The sequence below is a fragment of the Sapajus apella genome, unplaced genomic scaffold (assembly GCF_009761245.1).
Source record: "Sapajus apella isolate SASKATOON/1434 unplaced genomic scaffold, GSC_monkey_1.0 scaffold40, whole genome shotgun sequence".
Classification (NCBI taxonomy): Eukaryota; Metazoa; Chordata; class Mammalia; order Primates; family Cebidae; genus Sapajus; species Sapajus apella.
Genome location: NW_022436980.1, coordinates 20,558,254 through 20,585,991, shown reverse-complemented (window position 1 = coordinate 20,585,991; position 27,738 = coordinate 20,558,254). Strand labels below are relative to the sequence as shown.

The following is a 27,738-nucleotide window of genomic DNA, read 5'->3' as shown; positions in this document are numbered from 1 at the left end:
ACACACACACACACACACACACACACACACACACACACACACACACACAAAGAAACCATTTTTTTTAACTTAAAGGCCAGAAATCTACAGTATATCATTTTAAGTATAATCCTATAGAAAAAAAGATGTTTTGCAGAAATTAGGCTACCTTTATGATGAAATTTAATTAGCGACACTTTTAATAATCTACACGTTATTAATCTGTTCCCTAAAATTTATTTTGATGTGATACAAATTATTATCCTGAAGGAATCCTCCCAGTAGAGGTACTTCTAAAAAAGAGGTATTCCTTCAAGGTTTGCTAAATTTCCAGTTATGTTAGATTAACTACTTAGGAAGTCTCTATATAGTTAAAATCTGGAACAAATGATTAAATGAGAATTTGTACATTATAATCATGAAACACAGGACTTATGGTGTTAACTTTATTACAGAGAATTGCTGTGGCTCACATCAGAAATTGAATCCTTCCAAAATGGGTGGGCTGATGAATAGCCCAAATTTGACTTCCAAACTCTATTAGTTACGAGTGTGCCAAGAATGGATTTCTTCCCTCCCCCCACTGGCCCCCACCAGGACTTGGGGCAGCCAAGAGGAATCTGGGATGATGGGAATTTCTTGGCTGCTTATCTCTGCCTCTTTATCTGTTTCCCCCAGTGCCCCCCAAACATGTGTTTTGTTTATGCCATTATGTGACAAAGTTGGAAAGACTTTGTTCTTAAATTGTTCTGATTTCTGTTGTTCATAATTTTATGATCAGTTGATCGATGCCTTCCAAAATATTACATGTACCCACTCTTCTTAAATACAAAAAGATCTCATGAAGCAGCAGCATTATCGTTGTCTGCTTTGAAAGAGCTAAAATTAAGTTTTCCATTCCTTCTAGATTTCTGGCCCAAGGTGACTTAAAAATAGTTTTAATAAACATTTAGACCATCATGTATTTTGTAATACAGTCAGGTCACTGCCGATTCCTAAGATAAATGTGTTTAAACAGAAGCTTTCTCATTCATCAGCAGCCTCAGCTTTCATCTAAATTTATTTAATGATGATGCAAGCCCATAGTGTTGGTGTTACAGTTCGTCACCATGGAAGTGTTTCTGTCAACAAATCCTTGCTTTACTATCATGAAATTGATTTTGCAGGGGCAAGGAGGATAATTGTGAAAGCTTCTTTTTACTCTTAAAGATCTTCACAGTTTGCCTGGATGTCTAAATGGATTGTATTTAAAATCAGTAACTGGCAATAAAATTGACCACACTAAATTAATACTTATGAGGTTAGAAAAGGGGAAATGGCAGTAAGCTACTTTGTCTGAAATCGTCTTCTGGGAATGTGACTAGGGGACCAGACTTGTAATGTAAAATGTTCCCTGAAAGCTGTTATTCTCTGCTCAGAAGTATGGATTATGCCCAGGGAGTCCCGTAACAGAATTTCTAGGATGATTTGGCTGAGTTTTTCTCATCTATCTTGTAAATGGCATAATAATCACAGAAGAAATTCATAGTATATTACTTCTTTCAACTAATATAGTGTATTTTTTTTAAATATGTCTTTTCTATAACTTAAGTTCATAACTATCTTTGGCTTTTATTTGCTTGTTGAGAGGTTAAAAAAACAAACTAAGCTTCTGAATGCAGACCTCTTATGAGCAGGGTAAGTAGCACCTACATTAAGTAATTCAAACTGTTTTGGGAACCACATAGGAAAAAGAAACAAGAATGACTTTTTTTTGCTTTGAAGCAGGGTGTTCAGGAGCTTATGTCACAGTGGCTGAAGCACTAAGTAAATTTGGTTGTAGTCATATATGTTTTGTGGGAGTTTTGATCTCTGGTAGAAATACAGTCAGCTTTTGATTGTCAAGGTGACTATATTTCCAAATGTACTTTCTTTGGCTTCCTGTCACATGTAAGAGCTTTTTAATTTGACCATCTGCTTATATGTGCTCACAAAAATCAGAAGTATTCAATAGTATTTTATTTCATTATCAGTAAACATTTAAGTTCCTAATATATTCTAAGCAATGTGCTGGCCTCTAGAGATACTGAGATACATATCCCAAGCATGAAGTTATGTTTGCTTCTGAAAGATCTTATAGTTCACTTTGAAATCAAAGAGATGTAATTTTTATTTATTTGAACCACTTTTTCCTCCTCCTAATTAGAAGTTGACCGTAAATGGGACATAGGTCCTGTTTGTTTTTAAAGAAGAATTAATAGAGATTATAAGCAAAAGATAAAATTCTATTGTACATGCAGAAATATAACACAGAATGACCAAAAGAAAATTCAGCAAGCAATGGTAAAAATAACAAATTATTTACTGCTTTATAATGTTAAAGTATTTCACCAAGACAAGTTGCAGTCAAATTAAAGTGGGTTATGGAAAATGAAATACATAAAGATGTATTTATACAAGTGCAGACTAAATATTTTCCATACAGGTATGTAAATGAAAAGATATACAGTAAGTGCACACTTGATATGACTATGCAGGCAACAGTTAGTTTCAGTATTCTTGTATAGTTCATGCACAAACCTTCCCAAAGTACGAGTTCAGCCTTTGGGGTATATGGAGGGATGATTAAAAAAGGACTGAGTTTCTTGCAAAAATATCAGTATGGACTAGATGAGGGTAAGTGTGGTCAGTTATATATATTACTTACTGTAATTTGTGATTGTCGAGGAAGAGGTGTGGCTGTTGGTGTGATAGTAATACTGCTGGTGACTTTATTGGTTGTTTTGTTTAGTGCCCCATTAGTTAAGCCTTGAGTTCGGTTATCCTGCAGTGGTGCCGAAGGGCTGGCAGGTCTCACAGGGCTGGCTACAGCTTGCATGTAAGGACTTCCTAAGTGAATGTGGATTTTATTATCCTCAGTAGTTATCACACTTGAACTGTTACTGTTTGAACGTTGAAACTGCCATGATGACTGCCGGTCTGGGGAGACTCTGAATATCGCATGCTTGGCACTGATTTCTATTGGTTCTGGGGAGCGTCCCTGCTCAGGAGAGCTAACTGAACCAGTCACAGCCAAAACCTGAATAGGGGACATTGTCCTTTCTGGAGTTAGAGAACCACAAGACTCTGGGGTCTGTGCTCTGGCAAAGGTTGCCATGGAAATTGGGGACATGCCTTGTTCTAAATTCATGAGGTCTTCAGTCGAGGTTTTGGATTTTACTGGTGTTATGGAGGCGTTTTGGAGGATGGTTATCCTTTGCTTTGGGGTGCCACAGTTCGGTATCACTGCCGTACTCGTGTAAGAGTGAGGACTCTCTGTGGTCGGACTTGTGATTTCAAGAGTGGCTGTGTTTTGTACGTGGTCTGGAGTAACCTTTATATGAAGTGGCTGCCCAGGTGTGTGGCTTAGGACTAGATCTCCAGGTTGCACAAAGTTGGCATTGGGTTTAGTTTGTATTTTTCCATTCTGAAGATGGCCCTCCTTGGATTTCATCCAAGGAATCCATAGCTTCCTGTTAACAGGACATGGAGTAGACTGGCTGCATTTAAAGGACAGCACAGATCCCTCATCATTGGGATCCTCGTCTTGATCCTCACTCTCCTCATATAACTGACCATTGATGACTGCACGTTCCAGAGGAATGAGGCTCTTGTAATCAGGTGGTTCATTGTCTACTGCTTCTGTCTGAACTTCTTTAGAAAATACTTGAGGATCTGAAATTCTTCTTCCATTGAGACTAGGCCTGAGGCTCTTACTGAAATGCCGGTACCTCTCTAACTCCTTAGTGAGGTTTTCAATCTCTCTTCCTAAATCTCTGTTCCTGTTTTCTTGTTGATTTAACCTTTTTTGCAGGACTGAGTGATCTCCCTGGAGGTGACATATTAGGTCTTCAGTTGCCATGTATTCATGAATTTTCTCTTTTAACGCATCCACTTCTCTTGAGAGGTGCCCTGACTTAGCTTCTTCTTCTTGAAGCCGTTTGAAAAGCCACTGTTCGTGTCTGGACTCTGTCTTTTCTGCTAACTTGTACTTAGCAAGTTCCATTTTAACATGTTCCAATTCTTCAGATAAAAATTTAGCTTTGTCTTGTTCATTAGCATACCTTCGTTCTAGAGTCTCATACTCATCTTCTGTTTTCATGAGGTCATCCTCAATGGCTTTCATGTCCTTTAGCTTCAGTTTCAGTCTTTCTACTTCTTGAGAGAGTTCCTTAATCTTATTGTTTTCTTGGTGTAATACTGTTGTGGATTTCCCAGAGTCTTGATTTAATTTGTTTTTTAGAAAATCTTTTTCAATTGCTTCCAATGATTGAAGCCTATTTTTCAACATGTTAACTTTTGACAGGAGATCATTTCCTTTCTCTACTTCCGCTTTCAATTTGTTTTTTAAATCATCTCTCTCCTTGGTTACGCTGTACATCTTTTCTTCTACGTCGGTTTTGGACTTGAGCGCCATTTTAGTTTCCTCAATTAACTTCTCAGTAACTGCTGTTACTTTATTTTGCTCCATTTGAAGCTGAGAAGAAGCGGCTTGTAATTTATCTTCAGTTTGCTTTAATTTTTCACTCATTGTTTTCCGTTCGTCTACAAACATCACAGTTAATGTTTTCAGTTTAGTTAAATCCTCTTTTAGAGTGAATTCTGTCTGTTCCAGCCGACTTTCAATGGCTTCTAGCTCTTTAATCCTTACTTTTAAACTCTCCAGTTCTTGAGACAACTGCTTTGTGGTCATCCTTTCCTTTTCTAAATTGCATTTCAGAGAGTAGCATTCTTGTTTGCTTTTGTTGAAAGCGTCTTCTAACTTTTCCAGAGCCATAATTCTTTTACTGAGTTTTTCCACCTCTAGTTTAAAGTCTTTACTCTGTGACGTCTCCTTTTCAAGCCTCTTATTGAGATCTCTGCACTGCTCCTCCATTTTTATGAGCTCTTCATCTTTCCCTTCCATATCTAGCACACGTTTCCTGAGCTCTTCGACTTCAGCCATGATGCCAGCGTTTCCATATTCTCCCTTACTGATTTTTTCTTTTATATCCTGCAGCTCCTCTTCTGCTTTTCGTAAAGACCTGTTTGTCTCTTCTAACTCATCAATCTGCCGGCTGAGTGTTGCAAGCTTTTGTTGAAGCTGGCGATTTTGACTGTCCTCATTGGTGAGCTTCGCCATAATTGTGTCTTGGTCCTGGTGAAACTTAGTGGTCTGCGTTTGCAGTTCCTTCTCTAGTCTGTTTGCCTTCTGCTCTTCCTCCTGAACTCTGGCTTCAGCAAGGGCTAGCTTGGTATGTGTTTCCTTTGCATTTGTGGTCAGCTCTTGGATCTTCTGTCTTTGAAAGGTAAGCTGTGCTGTCAGTCTTTGTTGTTCGTCCACCACCATCAAAGCAAAAGACTTCAGCTTGGTCAGCTCCTCTTTCAGGGTGGTGACCCTCTTCTCCTTTTCTTGCTCCTTCTCTTCCTGAGACTTGGTTTCTTGATCAATTAGCTTCTTTAATCTGAAAAATGTAAAGTGTATTTTATTTTGTGATTGAGGCTTTAGTAACTCATCAACTATAGTTAAATACATATGTAATTTAGAACTTATGTAATTATAAGAACTGTGTCAGTCCATATAGGATATGCAAAAGAGTTCCTGAATTTGATGAGGGAGGAAATCTTGATATCAGTTATCTTGCTTTTTTATTTCACCACCATTGATCAGTAACAGCTGCATTTCACCAGAAGCCTTAGTAAAAGAATAAGGGCAAGAATATTCGGTTTAAATTGCCTGGGTAACATATAATTAGTAGGCAGTCTGGCCCGAAGGCTATGAAAATAGGCACAAGCTTGAGATGATACAGTTAGACCTGGCTTCAAGACTGACCTTACTCTTACCAGCTAATTGATGTGGGCAGTTATTTGACATCTCTGAGCCTCAATATCCTCATATGAAAAATGGGGACAATCATTATATTTACTTCAGGGGCTTTTTATGAAAAATGAGGTAATTCATCTGAGATTCTCCTTGTCCTAGCACATGGTAAGCATTTGGTATAGTTGTTGCTGCTATACTTTTTTTTTATTAATATGGTTATTATACTTATCAAATGGTTTGCTTGAACCAAAGTATGTCGTGAATTAATGTTTGATGTTCACCTCCTTGTTTTGTAGTTAAGAGAAATCTATTCACATCGTTTAGAAGTTATGTACTTTACTGATGGACCTCTGTGCCAATTAAAACTTGGTTTACACTAGCACAACATTATTCTAGGAACCACTTCACATATATCTTATCCTCATAGTGGATAGCAGTTAAATGAGGAGAATTGAGAGGCATCTGTATGGGTTTGGGGTTTTCATAACATTTGAGAAGAGCATGTGGAAAAGGAAAGTGGTTATTGATGAGAGTCTGGTGCTAGACATGACAGAAGAGAAACTGTTATCAGGAACATAGTAATTCCGTCTTAAATGACAACTACTATGACATACTATTTCCTTGTTTTATGTTTTAAATTTGTCAGCATAACAGGAGGGTATTTTACATGTAGTGTAAACTATCTTCCACCTCAGTAGTGAGGTCAAAGTTTTAAATTTGTGGCACTCTTAATTATACTGCGAATGGGCTGATTACAGAGAATGTAATTACAGTTTTGCAGTACTGTAATACAGAAGCTAAAATAGAATGGAATCCCTCAGAAGTTGAACCAAAGGACTTGTCATGGATGAAGTTATAAACATTTACATTCTGATAGGTATAAAGAATTCATAATACTTTAATGTATCTTTTCTATTAGGAATGAGTTAATTATCCAGTGTATGTCTTTCATCCTTATCACAGAACTTACTTTTTGAAAGTTGTGTAAGAATTTGAGAGAAATTTTTTCTTTTCTTTTTTTTTTTTCCTTTTCCTATGACTCCCTGCTTCAAGTTACTCTCCTGCCTCAGCCTCCCAAGTAGCTGGGATTACAGGCATGCGCCACCATGGCCAGGTAATTTTTGTATTTTTAGTAGAGACGGGGTTTCACCATGTTGGCCAGGATCGTCTCAATCTCCTGACTGCATGATACACCCGCCTTAGACTCCCAAAGTGCTGGCTCCAGGCCGAGAGAACATTTTAAAAGGAAACTAATTTAGGGTTATCTTCTTGGAAATAGAGTCCTTCTTTTTGAGATTCTAATCTGCTCTTTTCTGTAATTACACTACACAGACATCTAAATGTGTCTAAAATAATCATGTAAGAATTCTCAAACTTTTTTGTGGGAGTCCACTTTAAGTTTTTTTCTGTTTTGAGAACTTAACAAGAGGCTGGCCTCAGGGCTGTGGCTTGTAAAATTCAGAAGAGGTTAGGCAGGATGCTGGGGTGTGGTTATGATGCTCTCATCCGTGGCCTTGGCAAAAGGCTTGCCCATGGCTTCTGGCCATGCCCCATTCCTATTTGAGACACGTGAGAGCCTGAAAAGATAAGCATGGCAGCGTCTTCATGAATGGTCATGGGACTTCTCAACCCAATGGCAGAGTCCACAAGTAAACTGCTTTGGTGGTGAAATTGTTAAAAAAAAAAACTTTGGCAGAATGCTTCTTCCTCCTGCCTTAGAATTAGAATTCATTTGATTTAATGATTTTGACAATGCCTTGAGCATAATTACAGTGAAATATTTTCCCCTCTCTACACCACAGTTCTTACAGTTTTATTAGAGAACAGTTTCACAAAAATTTTTAAGTATTTATTTTCAACTTATTAAATCATAGCATGTGCTATTTCATTTTTATGAGAAGGAAGCGTGTTTTCTTAGGATATAAGGGAGGGAAGACTCTTTTCAGTATAATAAAAAGAGTATTAAAAAAGAATGATGATTAGTGAATGCAGTGCAGTAACCTGCAAAAAAAGGTTTAGAAAAAAATTTCAGTTGCTTCCATTTTGTTCAGTGTTTTTGGAGCAGGCATGATGCATATTTTTCAGCATGATGCAAACATAAGCATCTTTTTCATGGTTTTTGTAAATTGGTTGGCATCTCCATATGTTCCCTAAGCTCTATCTGATTATTTGAACACATTTTCTCTAAGCATTTCCTTACTACTTGTTTTCCAATAACGTGCTATTTCCCTGGGCCACTCTCATGTGCCCACCACAGGACAGTCAGCTGTCTAGTCTGGTAAAGGCTGTCGGGAAGGGAAACAGGAGTTGATATGCAGAAAAAACTATACCCCTAGCCATCAACTTGGGAGCTTAGGACAAGGAACCAGTGGGAAACTGAGAGCAGGAGGCCTGCAATGTTTTCAGAGCCAGCAGGATGCATGTAATGCTGTTACACTTTGTGTGGTTGTGTACGTGTGTGAGAGAGGGAAAGAGTTGGTTATACTACTGAATTTGGAGGAATCAGCACTTTTGATAGTGATGAATGGGCAACCCTAAATCATTATTACTTGCCTTATATCCAGGAACATTTGAAGGTTGAAGTTTGAGGCTAGTTTTTGGTCTTGAAGAAAGCACAAGGTGAGGAGGCTGTGGAGTTGAGCCTCCTAAGCCTGCTTCCTACTTTGAGTAGGAATGGACTTTAGATAACACAGTAACTTAATTTTCTGTCACCATTACTCAATTATTTTTCTTTACAGATTAACAGGATTTAGCATTGATACTGGCTTCATATGCTAATACAGGTTATCATGAACTCTTTGCTAGCTTTTAACCAGGGTTTTTATAATCTTCAAAGTAGCATAGACCTTGAGGTGCAGAACTCTGCAGATCTAAAATTCATTCCCTAACAGCTGCATTGTCAAATTATGACCCTTTTTCCATTAATAGTTCTAGTTTATGTGCCTTTATGCAGGGATAATGTATGTCAGGGTTTCTCCATCTTCAGCATTATTGACATTAGGAGCCAGAAAATTTTTTCATCGTGGAGGTTATCTTGTGCACTTCATGATGTTTAGCAGCATCCCTTTGTCATGAATTTTAAATGTTTCCATGCCAGATGCCGTGGCTCACACCTATAATCCCAGCACTTTGGGAGGCCAAGGTGGGTGGATCACGAGGTCAGGAGATCGAGACCATCCAGGTCAACATGGTGAAACCCCGTCTCTACTAAAAAAATACAAAAATTAGCTGGGCATGGTGGCACAGCCTGTAGTCCCAGCTACTTGCGAGGCTGAGGCAGGAGAATTGCCTGAACCCAGGAGGCGGAGGTTGCGGTGAGCTGAGATCGCACCATTGCACTCCAGCCTGGGTAATCAGCGAAACTCCGTCTCAAAAAAAAAAAAAAAAAAAAAAGTTTCCAGACATTGTCAAATGTTTCCTGGGGGGCAGTCATTTCCAATTGAGAACTACTGATCTATGCATGTGTATGTATGTGTATGTTTGTGGCATGTGTGTATGTCAGTCTGTCAGCAGAAGTTAGACTCCATTGTTTTGCCTTACTCAGCTTTAATTAAACAGGTGCAACAGAGAGCTCCCACCTAAACTACATGTGTGATATTACCTTTCCTGCTAGTGGCCATGCTTTACCAGTGCTTCTCACAGTTTAAAGTGCATTTGAATCACATGGGAATCTTGTTAAACTGCAGATTCCAATTCAGTAGGTCTGGGGTGGGCCTCACAATTTGCATTATAACAAACTCCCAGATGATGCCAAATCTCCTGGCCCTCACACTGACTGTGGGTAACAAGGCTTTGCCATTTACATTTCAGATGTTTCCTGGAAATGAGATACCATTTGAATATTAACTCTGCCAACTGTTTGTTATTGATTTATACCCAATCTGCAGTACCACAGCCTGTATTCCTGACCTACATGACCACCCATTTTTTTCAAAAAAAAAAAAAAAAAAAAAAAAAAAAAAAAAAAAATCAGGTGGGAGAATATTACTAAATTAACTAAAATCTGTCCACATTTTTGGAGAACAACGTGACTCAAAATGCATAGCATAGTTGGTGGGTCAGAAGCTACATTTTCATGCAAAAAGAGCACGAAATGATTTTAGTTCCAATTTGTGGTTTTACTCACACAGCACAAAGACTAAAATATAGGAGGCTATATAATAGCTGCCATTCTTTACTTAGTGCCAGTGATGTGTTGCCAAGCACTGAGCTGAGTCTGTGCATCTGTCAGTTCTAATCTCATGATAAATTTTCAGGGTTTGGGATTATCTCCATTTTATAGCTGTGAAAATCGAGGCTTAGAAGGATCAGGAAGGAGCAAAGCCTGTGCTATTTCTCCACATTACATTGCAGAGAGCACAAACCATTGCATAGGGCTGGTCCACGTACAAGGGTTTTTATCAAGAACACTCTGAATGGAGAAACTATCAACTGAAAATATCTTACTTATGCGTTTGTATTCTTCTTGGTGTATATCCCTCAGAGTAGGGGTTTTTAAATGTTTGTTCTTATATGTGCTAAAAGAATGTTAAAAAACTAAGTACTCTTTTTCACATTTTTTAACTGGCATCCAGATTTTTTCATTCAATGTTTAAATAGTTGCAAAAGGATACATTTTAACATTTGCCATAGTCCTCATTAACAAATCAGACAGCCAGACCGGTCGTTCTTTCAGGGAAATTCTGACTTCATTTTTCAACTTAACTAAATGTGTAAATACACATCCCACTGGTACCCATCTCATTCCTAAAAGATAAGGCACCAGGATTTGCCCTGCATTGTCCCCAGATGAAGAAACAAGGCACTGCTCCATCCACTGTTTGGTTCTGAACCTGTTGCTGCCGCTGCTGCTGCTCTTGCTGCTCTGCTCTGCTCTGCTCTGTCCTCATAGGACACTCAGGATTAAGGTTTTCTATAGTTGCCCCTTTGTCTGATGCCCCCAGAGGGGTTTCCAACCCATGAAGATGCACTTGATAAAAGTTTGCTAAGAATTTTGTTTTGAAAGTATTGTTGAAAAAGGAGAACTCGACACAAAGAGTATATATATGAATAGTGGATGTAGATGCTGATCCCTTAAATCTCTCCCTCGCCTATAACCATAGAAAGTCTTTACGTACCCTCAGGGGCACATGTATCCCAGTTTAAAGACTACTGTCTTGGAGTACTCATATTCGTGTTCTAGTACTGACACCACAGCATTATAGGAACATTCATTGAATCTTCTCCAATGAAAACAGGTTGTGGAAGCTGGTTTTATGGATACAGAAGTGAGGCAATTAAATCCAAACTGTCTTAAGCAGTATCTTATTACAGCTTTTTGTTAGAGTTTCTATTATAGCTCAGAATTGTTATAACTTACTGTGGTTTATCACTGTTATTATGTGCAATACCAGGTCCTTGTTTTTTCAAAAACATAATATCTGTCATCTTCAGTATTCTTTGGTACTAACCATAATTCTGGTTCTTCACTACAAATGATATACTCAAGAGGGTCTTTTCAGTTTTTATTTGCAGACACATGTGTTAGCACAGATGTGTGCTTATATTTTTATCTCCTCTACGTAAGACACTGAGTGTTAGTAATAATGCATCATATAATACACATATGAAGCAGATGGTATGTCTAAATGCCATAACGTCAGTCATACCCATAATAATTTATATTATAATTATTACCACTTTTGATTTTATCTTATTTTTGTACATTACACTCAATCCTACTAAAATACAGACTTCTTGAAACCAGGTTGAGTATCAGTGTCTGATTCATTTGTGTGTCCTACAGTGTCTACCACAAAGCACTTACATGTAGAGGAAGCCACATGAATGTTTTTTGAATAAATGAAAGAATGAACAAGTACTCTATTTCGTGGCAAATACTGTAGCACTGTCCTAAGTAGTTTTATTTATTTTTTAAGAGAATGGGCCGGGCGTGGTGGCTCAAGCCTGTAATCCCAGCACTTTGGGAGGCCGAGGCGGGTGGATCACGAGGTCAAGAGATCGAGACCATCCTGGTCAACATGGTGAAACCCCGTCTCTACTAAAAATACAAAAAATTAGCTGGGCATGGTGGTGCGTGCCTGTAATCCCAGCTACTCAGGAGGCTGAGGCAGGAGAATTGCCTGAACCCAGGAGGCGGAGGTTGCGGTGAGCCGAGATCGCGCCATTGCACTCCAGCCTGGGTAACATGAGTGAAACTCCGTCTCAAAAAAAAAAAAAAAAAAAAAAGAGAATGCTCTAATGTTTACCATGTATATGGTTTTAAGCATTTAAGAAAATGAGGTATGAGTGGGTTTTCCATCAGTGTTCTCCAAGAACATTATTCCATAGCTACAGAGCCTCTAGAAAGAATCAAGACTGTTGGAACAGGTTCTTCTCTCTTTTCTTTCGATCCCTGCATTAGAATTTTATGTGCTTGCTTGTTCTGGAGAATAGGGTTAGGTGGTGAATGTCCACATCCTAGCCCATCAGTCTCCTTGGCTATCTCAACTCTGTTAACAAAGGAGTGATTATTTTATGTTTTCCTCAGAGTCCAGAGATCTGCTAGACAAATACATTTGTTTATTACATAAACAACATTATGTCAACAGCAATGACAATGGAAAGGAAATATTCATCTATAATCTGACAACCCTAAAACGTGAATTATATTTCTGTTTTCACAGATTCTTTTCCAGTTTTTCAGACACTTGGTCCATAGAGAAAAACTTAGGGTGATCATCAAGCAATAAAACCAATTCCACAAGCCATTAATGGTACTGTATTGTTTCTATTAGTTGCAGAAATCAACCTGTTAATAGAGAATAACTTCAGAGTTAGCTTCTCATCTGTCACTTTAAGGAAACATTTTTCACTGTGTTCACTAGGTAAATCTTGAATTTAATGTTTTTGATGTTATGAATATGGCAAGACCTTTGTTCATTTAATTTACAAACAACAGAGACTATAATTAGTACTAAGGCTATCCTGAGATGAACAGGGGATAGAAGATCCTGTTCTCAAAGAATTTGTAGGCTATTAGGAAGGAATCAGGAGACAGTTCCAGCACAATTCAGTAAAAGATCCAGAGCAGCAGTTCTTAATCCTTTAAGTCTCATGACCCCTTGACACTCAAAATTTTTGTGGACCTTAAAGAGCTTTGGAGTGTATGAGCTGTATCTATCTCTTTACCGTACTAGAAATTCAAACTAAGACTTTAAAAATACTCATTCGTTAAAAATAGTAAATCCATCATCTGTTAAATAACATGTTTTTATGAAAAATAACTTTTACAAACAAAATTATTTAGTGAGAAGAGTTGCATTGTTTTACATTTCTGCAACTAATGTGTGGCTTAATTGAAGACAGCTGTATTCTCAGATCTGTTTCACACATTCCGTTAGCTGTCAGAGAAGTAACATCATCACACTTCATGGAGCCTCTGGAAAACTCCGTGTACACTTTTGAGAGAATGAGAGTGAAAAAGGCTGTGTTACTGATTAACCCTCAAAGAGGGCCACACTTCAAGAACCATTACTCTAGAGGATAGACAGTTGAAACATAAGTGGCAAATTTGTCTTTCTCTGGAAAAGTGTCTGGTTTGGGCTGTCACCCTGTGCTTGTCTGGCTGGTCAGCCTGTTGCTTCATCCTGCTGAAGTCCCCAAATTCACTGGGTTAGTCACTGCTTTGATGTTTCCATCATTAATAAAGCCAGTCGTTTGCTCACCCTCAAACATAGATGGAAGATTCTCTGTCTTCAAATGTTCTCTCTTCCAGTCCTTAGAGAAGTACTAAATGACAAAATGGTTTTCATAAGACATTGTGTTTTGTTTGAAACCCCAATTTGAAATAAGGATATGGAAACCACTAAGTTTCCTGGTTCTTATAAATGGGTCCATACATAGTGCTATGCAGTTCAGCTGACATTTAATTCATTTCAGACCTTGATGAAACAAATACAGTGACACCTACTATGTGCAAGGCACTATACTTGTTATTTGTCAGCTCCTTTTTTCTCCCAAACCTGCCTGTATTCTTGCATGGATCAGTATGATCATAATTTAGGTTTTTTCCCTGGTAACAACCAAATAGTGTGATGACACCAAAACTTGTTTGGCCTTAAGAAGTCTGAAGTAGTGTAACAGTCATCCTAGTCCTAAATATGTAACTACTCATTTTGTTGGGCTTACATTCCTTTATTTGTTCTCATTATTCCAGAGCTAGTTTGATGCATCGCGTTGTCTTCCTGATTTAATATGTTGATTACTAAGCCAAAAGCTGCATACATCACACTCCTTTTATTTTTATATCTGCTCTCACAGCTAGACTTTGATAGCCTGGTTATGATTATATCCCATTTTATCTTTTAGCAATTCTTGTCTAATATATAATTTTAATTATGTTGCGTTGATACCAGCTGTGTTCATGGTCAAATAACCATGGAGTTCTAGCAGTTTGCAGAGTAATTACATGGATTTATTGGAAAGCTTCTTTATTTGAAATAGAATTTGGTAATCAGGCCTATAATTTGTTTCCTTGCTGTCCTCCCTGCTTTTTCAATGGGACCTTTCACTGTTTAGTCTAAATTTTAGGAGCACTCATAAAAATAGCTATGACCAGTCTTTTTTATTCCATGTATGCTGCTTCCTTTTATTTCTCTCACAAGTCAAAGGTTTTCTAAAAATTACTGCTGCAGCATACCATAGCCATAATGTAATGTTCAATTCATCTGACTTGGTCAGCAGGATCTAGAAGAACAGTAACACTTTTTTTGGCATCTGCTAGTTGAATATGAGTGTACATCTGTGTCTGCTTTATGTCCTTGTTACTGAAGACCCTGTCATCATTATTGAGATCCTTTAGAGACGCCATAAATGGGTCCAGACCCAGCAATTTGGGTTATTACTATTTTCCTTCATTGTGAAATAAGAATTAGGGCATGAAGTTATGGAGGAGGCTTTTGCTTGGTGTCAGAGGAATATATGGTAAAAATGGGACACTGTGAGCCAGGACTGTTCATCACCTGAATGATTAATCTTACTGGGTTCCCCAGAGAGGTCAGAAGTGAAATAAGATGCAAATAGTCAGATGACCCATTAATTATAAGGAGCTTGGGAGCTATTAGCAGAGAAGCAGGATTCTAAGAAGAGTTACTGAAATCCTCAAATTGAGCACAAGGACTGGAAGTGGGGCAAATCTCACTCAAAAAGGAGCAAAGTAACTGAGGAAAGGAGTCTCCTAAAAAGAAAAACTGCCTACAGGTGAGGTTCCACAACCAGAAAAAGGCCAGTCTGAGAGTCCACAGGCACAGAGCTTGGGTAGTTAGACAGCTACAAGGAGAATATTTTCATCGTGAGCACAAAGGAGGTGCCCATGAATCTGGGCTAGAGAAGACACTGTCGATGCCCTTATGAAAGGGCCAGAAGGGGACTTGAAAAGCTGCTCAGGCTAGGCCTGGAAGAAGAAACTAGAACTGGCAGGGGAGTGACAACAAGTACAGCACATGTAAATCTCTACCAGGATAATTACTTACCGCCTAAATAATGTGTTTTGACTTCTGCAATACTGTCTTGTTTGAGGCTTTCCAGTAAGAACCTTTGGACAATGGATGTACATTTAATACCATGAATATTTTGCCTCTCCTACCACTCTTTTAATTTTTCTTATTAAAAATACCTACCCAAATGAATTTTTCTTTATGCTATTTACTCAGATGAATTTTTTGCCTTGTTTTGAATATATTACAGCTATCAAGAAGAAACATCTAAAAAGTTAATTACTGTGAATACGCTGCTGTGCTAAATAGCTTACTCACTTTTCTTTTTGTTTTCTTCCCCCATCCCCTCCCCTCCCCACCACTCTGAAATGGAGTTCTTAATTATTTGGAAATGGTTCCTTAAATCAAAGTCTCCCTCTTTTCCATACTTTCCATTGTGATCGCTACTACATCCCCGCCTTCCCCCCGAAAATTGACTGTCTTCCAAAAGGTTAAGACGTTAGGTCCTTAAACTAAAAGTTTCAGGTAGATGTCCCCTTAATCCTTCAAAGCCTACCTGGGCCTTCCACAGCCATGATACCTTTCCCTGGCTGCCCTGCCCCTAGGGAGAATTATTCAAAAAGCCACTTAGCATATGATGCCTTGTATTATCAGATATGTGTGTATTCCTGAAAGTGCCTCCTGGTTCATAGTGTGCAGAACTGCCTTTACGTGTGAGATGGTGGTGCTGCTCCTGGGCTTGTCCTTAGGTTCCTAACACTTTCATTGTTTATCATTGTCCCCATTCCTTCCTCCCACTCTCGGCAGTTGATTTCGAACTCTCTATGATCTGCATTCTTCTCTATCTTGTCTGTTTGGCCTAAGGTAGCCTTCTTTAAGACAGGGCTGATGTCTTCCCTACTGCCTGTTCCCTATTACCCCCAGCAAGAGATGGCAGTAAAAAGTGCAGGTGGCAGGGGGCGGGTGGAATGACTGACAACACGTACACTCTCCAGCACTGAAGCACCAATGGGCATGAGACAGTGGAAAACTGGGAGGCTGGGCAGTGCACAGCAAGAAATTCAGATTCTGGAGGTCAGGTTTTACAGCTGAATCCTGGCTTTCCAACTTCTATCTAGTGTGACGTGAGCAAGCAATTTAACCCCCCTACAAGTCTCATTTTCTTCATCTGTAGAATGGGGATAATATTACAGCCTCCCTCACAATAGAGTTGTTCTCAGGATTAATAAAAAACAATCCATCCAAAAAGTCCTTATCGTACTGCCTGGCACCACACATGTCAGTTCTCATTAGAAGTAGGATGGTGAGTACTAAAAGAGTAGGTTTTAGATGTTCTCACCACAAAAAAAATGATAAATATGTAAGGTAACAAATGTGTTAATTAGCTAGATTTAGCCCTTCCACAATGTCTAAATACATAAAAACATCATGCTGTAGGCCCAAAATATAGTTTTAATTTTCATTTTAAAAAATAAAATAATTAAAAATAACAGTGCAACTTGCTTGCCATATTGGAAAAAAAAAAGTAGGACAGTGAGACAACACATATGAGCACATAGGTCACAATGGGCTGGCCTAAAGTAGGCGTCAGCTGGGGGAGAATAGCACAAAGCACAATGGAACGAAAGACTGGGCTACATAATGTTTACTGCAATCTATTTTAAGGCTTTTCATGGATCTTTTCGGCTATGCACATGATTAGTCATCATGATTGTCATTTTAGGTCAGAGTTTCTCAGTCTTAGCATTGTTGACTTTTTGGTTAATTCTTTGTTGTGGGGGCTGCCCTGTGCACTGTAGGATGTTTAGCAGCATCCTTGGTCTCCACCAACTAAATGCCAGGAGTGACACAGTACCTCCAACTCAGTTGTGACAACTACTGAATGTCTCCAGACATGGCAGAGAAGTGGAGTCTGGTTGAGAAGTCACTATTTTATGGTATAATTTTTGGGTAGACTGTTAGATTTCTTGTATTAGTTGTCCCTGGCATGTAAAACTCTTCTTAATTATCTGCTACTCAAATATATTTGGGATCAGCCACTCTCTTCCATTTCTCTTTTGTTCACAGATCTACTCCACAGCTCTTCTCCCTTCCTGGAAGAGAACAATGCTATGAATGTGCATATCCAATGAAATGCCAGCATATCCAAATGGATGCTAATAGCTGACCTTCCCAAAGCCTCACTGATGCTCTGCTCTTCATTTTTTGGATGTGAATATGTACTTTGTCTGCTGGGTGTAGATACTCATAGACTTGGTCTACTTGGGCAGCGGTCCCAAACCTTTTTGGCACCAGGTTCCAATTTTGTCGAAGACAGTTTTTCCATGGACTGGGGTGAGGGTGGTGATAGATGGTTTGGGGATGAAACTGTCCCACCTCAGATCATCAGGCATTAGATTCTCATAAGGAGCACGCAACCTAGATCCCTCCCACGCACCATTCACACTCCTATGAGAATCTCATGCTGCTTCTGATCTGACAGGAGGCGGAGTTCAGGTGGTAATCCTGCCTCATCCCACTGCTTACCTCTGGCTGTGGGAGAACAGGTCTAGAACTGGTTCTGGTCTGCAGCCCTGGGGTTGGGGATTCCCGTATTTGGGGACTCAAAGGCAGGGTGAGTTGACTGGGTTAGTACACTGATATACTATTCCTGGGCTTGGTTTTCACAGTCAAAAATGTCAAGAAGACTATTAAGAATATTTTACAGTGTTTTGTTTTTTTTTTTAAGCTCTTGAGAAGAAAATACAAAGCAACAGGTTGAAAGATACCCTAGTTAGCTGAGAAATAGGTCATTTGGGGTTTTCATATTGTTGGATAATTAAATTTGCAGTTTATTTTGTGTACTTTTAACTCTTTAAATTTTAATTGTGGATTTTTAGATTAAATTCGTATTCCTAAATATTTGATACATATTTCAAAATGTGCATATTAAAAGGTATACTAGGAACAGTCTTCCTCTTACCACATCCTTCATCTCCCCAACTGTAACCACTGATACTAGTTTCTCATATGTACTTGCAGAGTTTCTTTATAAGTAAATAAGCAAATATAAATAAAGATTCTTATGCTCTCCCCTTTTTACACAAAAGTGGCTTACTACAAACACTTCCTCAGCATCTTGTTTTCTGCAGCCAAACATTTCTTGGCTATCTTTCCATTAAATTAGTGTTCTTAAGTGGGGCAGGAAAAGGGAATAAAGATAAACATGATTGCTAAATCCATCTTTACAACTTCATGGTAAAGAAAAACTTTATAGAATCTATTTTTTTCATGGAATTAATGTGTCAGAGGTATGGGAAACATATACTTTTGCTGTTTTGAAATTTTTATGATTAAGATGGATTGTAATAGTAAGATTATTTCCTTATAACAACACCTTGAGTGTTGTATATCTGTCTTTATAATGTCTGTGTATAGCACCTGCATTTATTTTCTTGGTTGAAAAACTGAGGCCCAGGCAGATTAAATACCATACCAGGCCATCATTATGGTGGCCCTGGAGCTGGAACTAGAGTGTAGACTCCAATTCCTTGGCTTATAGAGAGAAGGAAACAAGCATATTGAAGATCTACTTTGTCCCACTAGATCTCACCTAATACTTAAAGCAACTTTATGAGGTAAGTACTATTACTCTCATTTCGCAGATGGAGGAGGAACAAAAAACTAAACTTTAGAGTGGTTAAATAATTTTCCGAACAGTACAGGTAACAGACCAGAATAAAAATTCACTGGCTGCAAAGTCTATGTTCTTTCTACCAAACCACCAGTCTACATGCTAGAAAACCCGGACAAAAAACTCAGAATCTGAGTTTCCTTCTCCCGTACCATGTTTTTGGTGTCCATTTGTTAATTCCTGTGCTTTCTGCACCACCGACTTGGCTCCCTGACCCCTTCTACTATTCTCCTCTTTACCCACTCTGCTCCTCTGCCTGCTCACCAGCTTCCTTGCTGTTCCTGCAACAGAACACAGCCTGGTGTGCTTTAGTGCTGGCTGTCTCCCCAGGAGCCACTGGACTTCCCCTCACCTCATTAGTACCATCTGGCATACTTTATTTTATGTATTTATTGATTACTTCCTGTCTCTCCTACTGGAATGTAAACTTCATACAGGTAGGAATATGTGTGTGTGTGTGCGTGCACACACATATTATTCAATGATTAGTCAATCATTGGTCTGTTTTATTCAATACTGTATTTCTGGTAGGGAACAGTACCTGGTATTTAATTGGTTTTCAATAAATATTTGAACAAATACCTGTTCTATTTTTGAAATAGGTACCATATTTGAAAGTAAGGGTATTAACTAAGCAACAGACATATAGTAGGCCCTCCTCTCTATAGCCTAGGAATAACAGCAGGTTGAACAATTTTTATATGCCATGTACCGTGTTAGTCCTGGAAACAGTCATAGGAGGCAGGTATTACTGTCTTCTTATTTTACAAATAAGAACTAAGGCTCAAAAAGCTAATTTGCAACAGGTCCTGCTAGTAATTGGCAGAGCCAGAATGCCAGTGTAGTTTTTACACCAAATCCTGTTTCTCACCCCATGACACACATCCACACGTCCTATCTCATATATCTCATGAGCCATCCTCTCCAGGGAATTTGTGTGTTGTAATATTCTGCCTGTCAAAGATCCCAAATCACCACCACTAGCAATCCAGTGTTGTGACACAGTATTTCCTATAGGTCCATGGCTACTTTGAGCCTTGATCTTGAGACATTAGCAGATATTCTCTCAATCATAATAATATGGCAAGTTTTGTCATTTGCGTAAATTCATAATTATTTTTGCATGGTTTAAAAACTTGTGACTTGGCCAGTAATAACATCTCATGTTCCCCAGAGGAGGTGGGTTTGTCATAAATACCATTTCCATAGACCATTTCAAGGATCCTAAAGTTCTCGGAAAATATTTTTAACAGGCAGCCATTTCTCAGACAGACTTCAAGGGCATAATACTATATATATCCTTATAAATATTTGTGTATGTATTTTATCTTATTAAGAGTATTTATAGCCGAGCGCGGTGGCTCAAGCCTGTAATCCCAGCACTTTGGGAGGCCGAGGCGGGTGGATCACGAGGACAAGAGATCGAGACCATCCTGGTCAACCTGGTGAGACCCCGTCTCCACTAAAAATACAAAAATTAGCTGGGCATGGTGGCGCGTGCCTGTAATCCCAGCTACTCAGGAGGCTGACGCAGGAGAATTGCCTGAACCCAGGCGGGGGTGGGTGGGGGCGGGCAGAACTCGCCCCATCGCCCCCCACCTGGGGTAACATGAGTAAAACCCCGTCTAAACAAAAAAAAAAAAAAAAAAAGTATTTATATGTATTTTTTTATTGCGCACAATCCATTTATATTTCAATGGTCCTTTTGTATTTTAGCAGATTAAAGAAACCAGAAATGGTTCATTGGAAAATCATTCTGATGCAGCTGTTAAATTTTGTTTTTAACATCCATTAGCCCCTTTTTTCTCTTCCCAGGTCACAGGTTATTTTCATTCAGATATTGCACATGGCTATTTTGGAGGATTTACTATGATTCTTTCTCTTAACCCTTACTCGTCAGTGGGCTGCTTTTCTTTATTCTTTCCTTTTTAAAAAGTAGATTACAAAGCATGTATCCTTTCCAGAACTTAGAGCAAAAAGTCAAAATAAAATTTTTTTTAAGCCTCTGGTTGCTTTTTTTTTTTTTTTTAAAGGCTTTCCTTTTTTATTTGGCTTTCTTACCTTAATTGTTGTTCAGTTCACCGTATTTAATAAAAAGCCAAAGCAGGAACCAGTCATGTGCCAGAATGGGTAAATTCACTGGTTTTCACCTCCTTGTAGTCTGGCTGCCTACACAGAGGCAGTGGCTAAAGTGGTATGCTTGGGAAACCAGACGTTTCCTAACTTGTTAGTGGGAAATTCAAACTTAGAAACCACAACAACAGACGCTTATGTTTTACTGTGACTACTGAAGTCACACAGTTTGCCATAGAAACAGGATAGACAGCAGCCTAAAGAGTATAAAATGAAACATTTTGATCCTTAGAGGACTTTTTTGTTCCTCCATTTTAGCTGTCATAAATCAGTAAACAAGGAAGAAGGAAAATAGGGAAATTTAATACATTGAAGAGTACTTAGAGGTTCAGGCAGTTAAAGGATGAGGGTTAATATGTGGCTTGGCTTCCTGCTGAGCAAACAGATCATGAGCCACGATGAGCATCCTACTTCTACCTTTACCCACTCTTCCCAGTTCCTGAGGATCATTGGTTTACATCTCTTCCATGATTTTTGGAAAGCTAGAGTTTGGGACGTATGTAATGTCTGATTACAGACAAGGGGAAAAATTGTATTCTGTAATCTGCTGGAACATAGATGACCATTTTTCTTGTGGTCTGTGTTTTGCTTGTCCTCTTGCATGCTTTATACAAATTAAAATTAGTTTGGGTACCTGAGCCTTGTTTAATTTCCCCTTGAATGTAAGTCCAGAGCATTTGGGTTATGTTTTCCTTTTCAGCAATTTCTGAATACTGAGGAGGCAGAATGCATAAACAGAATCTGATAGTATTTCCTTTCCTCTAAGTTGGGTTCTTTTAAGATGACCATGTTCTAGAGGATATTAAGCTTGCACATTAATGGGTAGTTCTATCAAAATATGACAATGGTCAACAGCGTATCTACTAGAGATGAGAGCAATGACTTTATACCCCCCTTCTCTTGGTGCTGAGTCTCCTGTTTACACTGACCCTGAGCAAGTTTCACCCATTCAGTGTATCTATGTGAGAAATGTTCTGTTTGTGGCAGTTAAAGAAATGGCTATAGTGTACCTCATATATGTGCTATTTGAATACCATCCATTTTTGCTCTTACCTCATTTTACCTTGTGATTTGAATTTTAAGAGAGGGCAAACTATCTCAGGTTTTAGTAGCTGAAAAAAGAGTTTTTGAAAAAAGCTCTGGCTTCATTATTCATCAAAGTTTACTCATTCATAGCTAAAAACAAAGAAAGCAGCACCCCGGGTATTAAACAATTGAAAAGCCACATATCTGATGGACAGGAAATCTTGGACCAAAATCTGCTAGCGACCTAACTATCTGAACTTGCCACATCTGCTTGTCACCTTAGCTGCAACATAGGGAGAGCAGTGCAGTTTTGTCTCTAGGTCTACAAAGCCTTTGGCAATCTTCAAATCTCATTTCCGCAAAATAAAAACTGCCAACAACCTTTAGAATCCTTTCCTCCCTTCTTTGCTATATAACGCTGTATGCAGATTCACATGTCAAGAGATTTTATCGCTGGTCAAGTCTCAATGGTTCAAAAGAATGGAAAACCCTAAGTAGTTGGAATTCCATGGGATTCAGATTTATTTGCATCTGTTGTAGTTCACAAGTTTTAAGTATGCTGTAAAAGCAGAGAGTACTTAAAATGTTATACTAAATTGAAAGGACAATTAAATGAACATCTAGGCAAAAAGTATTTAGACTGTTAATTTCAAAAGCGGCTCTTTATTGTTTATGGCTAGGATCTAATATAAGCCATTTAGCCGAAGTTGTAGGATTTGTCTTACAGATTTGGTTTTTGTGGGTGCCTTGAGGCATAGTAAAACAGGGAGATTCCAAACTAGCTTTTAAGTATTTTGCAATCACTGGCTCTCTGGTCCTTTACCTGCTCAGGAAGTTGTTTCTTTTTTTTTTTTTTTTTTTTTTTTTTGGAGACAGAGTTTCGCTCTTGTTACCCAGGCTGGAGTGCAATGGCGCGATCTCGGCTCACCGCAACCTCCGCCTCCTGGGTTCAGGCAATTCTCCTGCCTCAGCCTCCTGAGTAGCTGGGATTATAGGCACGCGCCACCATGCCCAGCTAATTTTTTGTAGTTTTAGTAGAGATAGGGTTTCACCATGTTGACCAGGATGGTCTTGATCTCTTGACCTCGTGATCCACCCGCCTCGGCCTCCCAAAGTGCTGGGATTACAGGCGTGAGCCACCGCGCCCGGCCAGGAAGTTGTTTCTTACTTCAGATGTCTTAAGACATTTTCAGGAAAGCTCTTGTCTGTTTCTCACAGGAGGGACTACCTTCTACCAGGGGAATCAAGGTACAGGGTAACCGCTCTACAGAGTGGCTAAGGTTAGGCACTCCAGAGACAGATCTTCAACAAGCTTAATCCTTTACTCCACTTGGTAGCTGGGTGTCTGAGAACAGGAATTCTTCTTGACTGCATCCTATAAAGCACCTCCTCTTTGGCCTGAGACAGCCTCTGTATGTCATCCTGGCAGCACCAGATGATGAAAGAGCGTCATCCCTACAGTAGACTGGCATAACTAGAAGAGTAACAGTATCTTCTATGGGTCTGCCACTGTGCCAACTACCTCATCATATTTAAGCTTCAGGTTAAGAATTGATGTTACTTAAGATGGCTTCCTCTCTGCAGAAGTCCAGGTTGTTCTGAAGGCCAAATAATGGGCTTTTAAATATAAGGGTTTGAGTGTTCTGATCCTGGCGCAAGCCTTATTTCTCTTTTAACCTCAGGTTCTCCTTTCATAGTAAACTTCTAAAAAATAAGGCTAACATCTTTTTTGGAACGCTTCATTCAGTCATCCCCATTTACATTTCAGTTCCCATCTTTTCCATGAATGTTTCTTAATTTGTCTAACCCTGGCTGATTTTCCTTTGCTAAGCCCCCACAACTCGTACAGCTTTATTATCTAAATATTCTACATTATTTTGTACTACTTTCCAATTTGCTTCAGCATATTACTTTTGCTGTTAAGCCAACTGTAAGCTCCTTAAAGGAATGATACTTCTGTATCCCTTATATGGGTTTGAACTCTGTGCATACTTGACCAAATAATTGAGAGGTAAAAAGAACCACTCCTAGGGGAGTATAACTATCCCTTAGGCTGAGTGGTACCTAAAATTCTCAGAATTACTTATTAGAATGGAAGAAGGACAAGTAGAGTTTTGTTCTCTTGTTCTTGTCACTTCTGGAAGGAACCATTTGGTTGAAGTAAAGAATTCACTTAGAGACAAATTTAATTAAAGTCCACATGGGTGAGATTGGCCAGAGAATCATTAACTTTGCCTGTGATTCTTTGCATCTTTGTTCAGCCTAGTGAATTTTGTGAAACTCTAAGAAGAATCCAATGGGGCAGAATTTGGGGGGAGATTAGTGGAACCCCAAATCACTTGACAAAGTTGTTCTTACTTTTATTTGAAAGCCTCAAGAACAATATGCAACTTCAACCAGAATCTATTTCTTTTAATAATATGAGTGTTTGAAAAGTAGATAATCTTCCTTTTAGCAGCAGTGGATTCATTTTCACAAAATTCCACAGAGTGATTCACCTCTTCTGCCTTTCCCAATTAACAGACTAACAAGTTAAGACTAAGGGACTTCCACAATATCTCACTGTGTGGGTGTTTGTCTTCAGCAAGAAACTAGCAACTTTCTCATGTTCTCCCTAGGCTCCTAGACCAAGCAACTCCTTTCTTTTTTTCAAATTTAACAGGCAGACACTTAAGTCTTGCCAGCTCAAATGTGATGTTTTACATTCCACTTATGATCTCTGCTCAGAGATTTGTTTTTGTTTTGATTCACATAAAAATGAACTTTTTTTAAAAAAAGAGAAAAACTCATTTCACCTTTAAACTTTTGTTCCAAAACTGGTGGGCCATGAGACGCAATAAATCTGGCAGATTTGCTTTTGTCAGGGCAGCCCATCTTGGAGGACTGACCTCATCTTTGAGGCTGCTCTAGATACAGTGATTTGGAGCTCTCACAGGGCCAAGTGCTACAGCCATGTTCCTCTTTTCCGCATTTACATGTGCACCCTTTTCCTCACATAACCCCTCATTTTCTTCAGCTGATTTGTCTCTAGCGATAGAATCAGTACCTTGTATTTTTATATTGTCTCTTCTCTCCTTGATCAGAGTTCCCATGAGGGTTATTGTTCACTATTCAATCTTTATCGAGTAGTGAGAAATACTTGGGATGGCTGACATTGTTCCCTTTTTTGTAGTTTGTAGAAACCAAGGGAGTTGGAGGCTCACCCAGTAAATGGATGGCAGAGCTATGAAGAGTAGAACTTTGATTTATTAACTGAAAGTGTTCTTACTCTTAGTCACACCATTGAGACACCAACATTTATCCAGGTCAATTCAGTGTCACTATTCAGCAAGACTGGCCATTGACTATATTCTGTTGTAGTTTTTAAAAGCACTTTCCCACATTCTTTATCTTTACTTAGTTTTTATGTGTAGCTGGTCTCTCCTACCTGCATTGTATTACCAGTCCATTAAAAAGAGCAGGGACAGGAGAATAATTGAAGCTGTTGTCCAAGAGCTGCTAGTGATCTCTGACCTCGTCGTTAATGTAGTAGCAGTCCATGCTAGTGGCTATAGCTGGGTTCGTGACATGGCATGGTGTGTTGTGAACTGGGTTGCTGGGCCTGTTGTCAGGTCTTGTGCTTAGCTCAATGCATGTTTGCTGCTGCCGAGGAGAATTATAAACCCTAGGCTAGCTTCACAGGAGTAATCTAACTTTGAAATTAAAATCACTCTTCCGTAAAATCTGGGAGATACACTGGGTTACCCAGAGAAACTCTGGAATTAGGTATATGCTTAGGAAAAGGCAGTCTGCTGCATGGCCAAGATAAGCTGTTTGTGGCCCAGAGGTGCATCTTCCAGGCCTTCACTGGAGACACAGAAATTAGAGAAATTCAGAGGAATCCACCCTTCATTAAGGACAAAACCACTGTACTGTGTTCTTCCATATATTGCTTGGAGGCCATTCCATGCCCCAGGGTGACTTACCTGGTACTCCTTCACCACCATCAGTGTCATCTTACTGGGGAGGGAGTTAAACTGACGTAGATGGAGGTGGGCAGAAAAGCCTCTGAATTAGTCTGCCTATGTAACATACACTGTACTGTACAAAGCAGATTTCACTGCCTTGACTTAACCTGAGCCTAAGCTGGTTTCTGGTTTTTACGTTTGTAAGTCACTTCCATGTGGTTGCTTTAAGTAGTGGCTGAGATTTGTTTTTGGCTCCTAAACAAAATCTAGATGAAGGGGCCCTCCATAGCCCACTGTTTGCAGAAACAAACACTTTTTTTCATATCAAATAAACTTCTAGGTTATAGTTTGTACATTTATCCAGCACCTTTTTTTGTCCCACCAACATACCTACTAATTGTAGCTAGGTACTTCCCTAGGCACTGGGGATACAGCTGGTTGCAAAACTGACCCCAAAGGAGTCTATAGGCCACGAGACAGATAATAAGCAAGCAAATCATTAATGTGTAATTTAATGTCACATCACAGTATACAGTTTGAAGGAAAATAAAGCACGGTAAGTACCACCAGGAGCTTACAGCCTTCATCGGTGACGACTTCTGCAGTTTGGGGGTAGGTTGTTTTGAAGGCATTGAGTCACTTTGAATTTTGAAAGGGATCCTGCGAGCTGGGGACATCTGAGAGGTGCAAAGTACTTAGCTGAAAGATACTGATAGAAGGCCATTTGTCAAGTTAGTGGTTCAGACGTAAATGTCTTTGGCCACAGAGTACATAGTCTTTCTAGGGCATCTCTCACCTTCCAAGTAGACAGTGGGATTTGCCACGTGGAAGACCTTTAAATATACTTATTTGTTTTCTCTTTCCTCCCTTATTCACCTCCCTCTGTTGTTGTATCCTGATTAAATTGTATTGATTTTCACAATACCTCCTTATCCTTTGCTTTCTTATTGATTATACTTGAAAACTTTGAAACTTTCTACTTTCGTTTTTTTAATGGATGTTATATCTAAATTACCACCTACAGTACTGAGGCTTTTTCTGGGGCTTCTGTTCTCCCCTCTTTCTAGCACTAATTGAGGATAAACTACTGGTGAGCTGTAGCCCAAGAATGCAGGGGGCCCTGGCTCTCCCTCTGTTACCTGTGTCTCTGGGGCAAGTCACACTGTGGATATCAGTTTCTTTCGTAAAGTGAGGCATTTGGATCAGATGACCCCCAAGACCCCTTCCAGCTGTAAAATTCTGTGGATAGTCTGTGCCAGGACTCTGTGTATGTGTGTGGGGGGTGTGTGTGTGGGTGTGTGTGTGTGTGTGTGTGTGTGACTCAAGGTACTTCTCAGATTCATAGTTGAATGTTTGCTGTTCTGATGTAATATATGCTCTCTTTTGCTGAATAACTTCTTTAGGCTCGAGTAAGTAGTTATCATAAACAGACACAAGGAGTTGAGGTATGTCTGCATCCTATCTGTCCCAATGATACACTTACTTCTCTACATACCTCTCTACTGCTCCCCTCCCCGCCTGACCCCACAAACACATCATTCCCCAAGCTTATTTTTAAAAAAATCTGTACTTAACAATGAATCATATTTTGGAGCCAGTAGGGCATAGAAATGTGTAGATGGTCAGAGTAGAGAAAGAACACTGCTAATGTGTTCTCATTCTTGGGCTCAGAATTAAAACTGC

General features: G+C 39.1%; 2 protein-coding genes and 1 long non-coding RNA gene across 7 annotated transcripts in view; 2 read left to right on the top strand and 1 right to left on the bottom strand.

The window, feature by feature from the left end:
* Nucleotides 1–27,738, top strand: part of CMSS1 (cms1 ribosomal small subunit homolog) — a 379,426-nt gene that overhangs the window by 35,589 nt on the left and 316,099 nt on the right. The gene's annotated exons all lie outside the window — the stretch shown is intronic.
* FILIP1L (filamin A interacting protein 1 like) overlaps nt 1–27,738 on the bottom strand; it is a 298,228-nt gene that overhangs the window by 17,196 nt on the left and 253,294 nt on the right. For both annotated transcript variants that reach the window (XM_032299339.1, XM_032299340.1), the window contains one exon: nt 2,666–5,441. In XM_032299339.1, coding sequence (XP_032155230.1) covers nt 2,666–5,441 — 2,776 coding nt within the window. The remainder of the gene's footprint in view (nt 1–2,665; nt 5,442–27,738) is intronic.
* Nucleotides 20,605–27,608, top strand: LOC116565609. The gene is made up of 2 exons (XR_004275532.1): nt 20,605–22,942; nt 23,262–27,608. It is a non-coding gene; the product is annotated as an uncharacterized LOC116565609 (long non-coding RNA).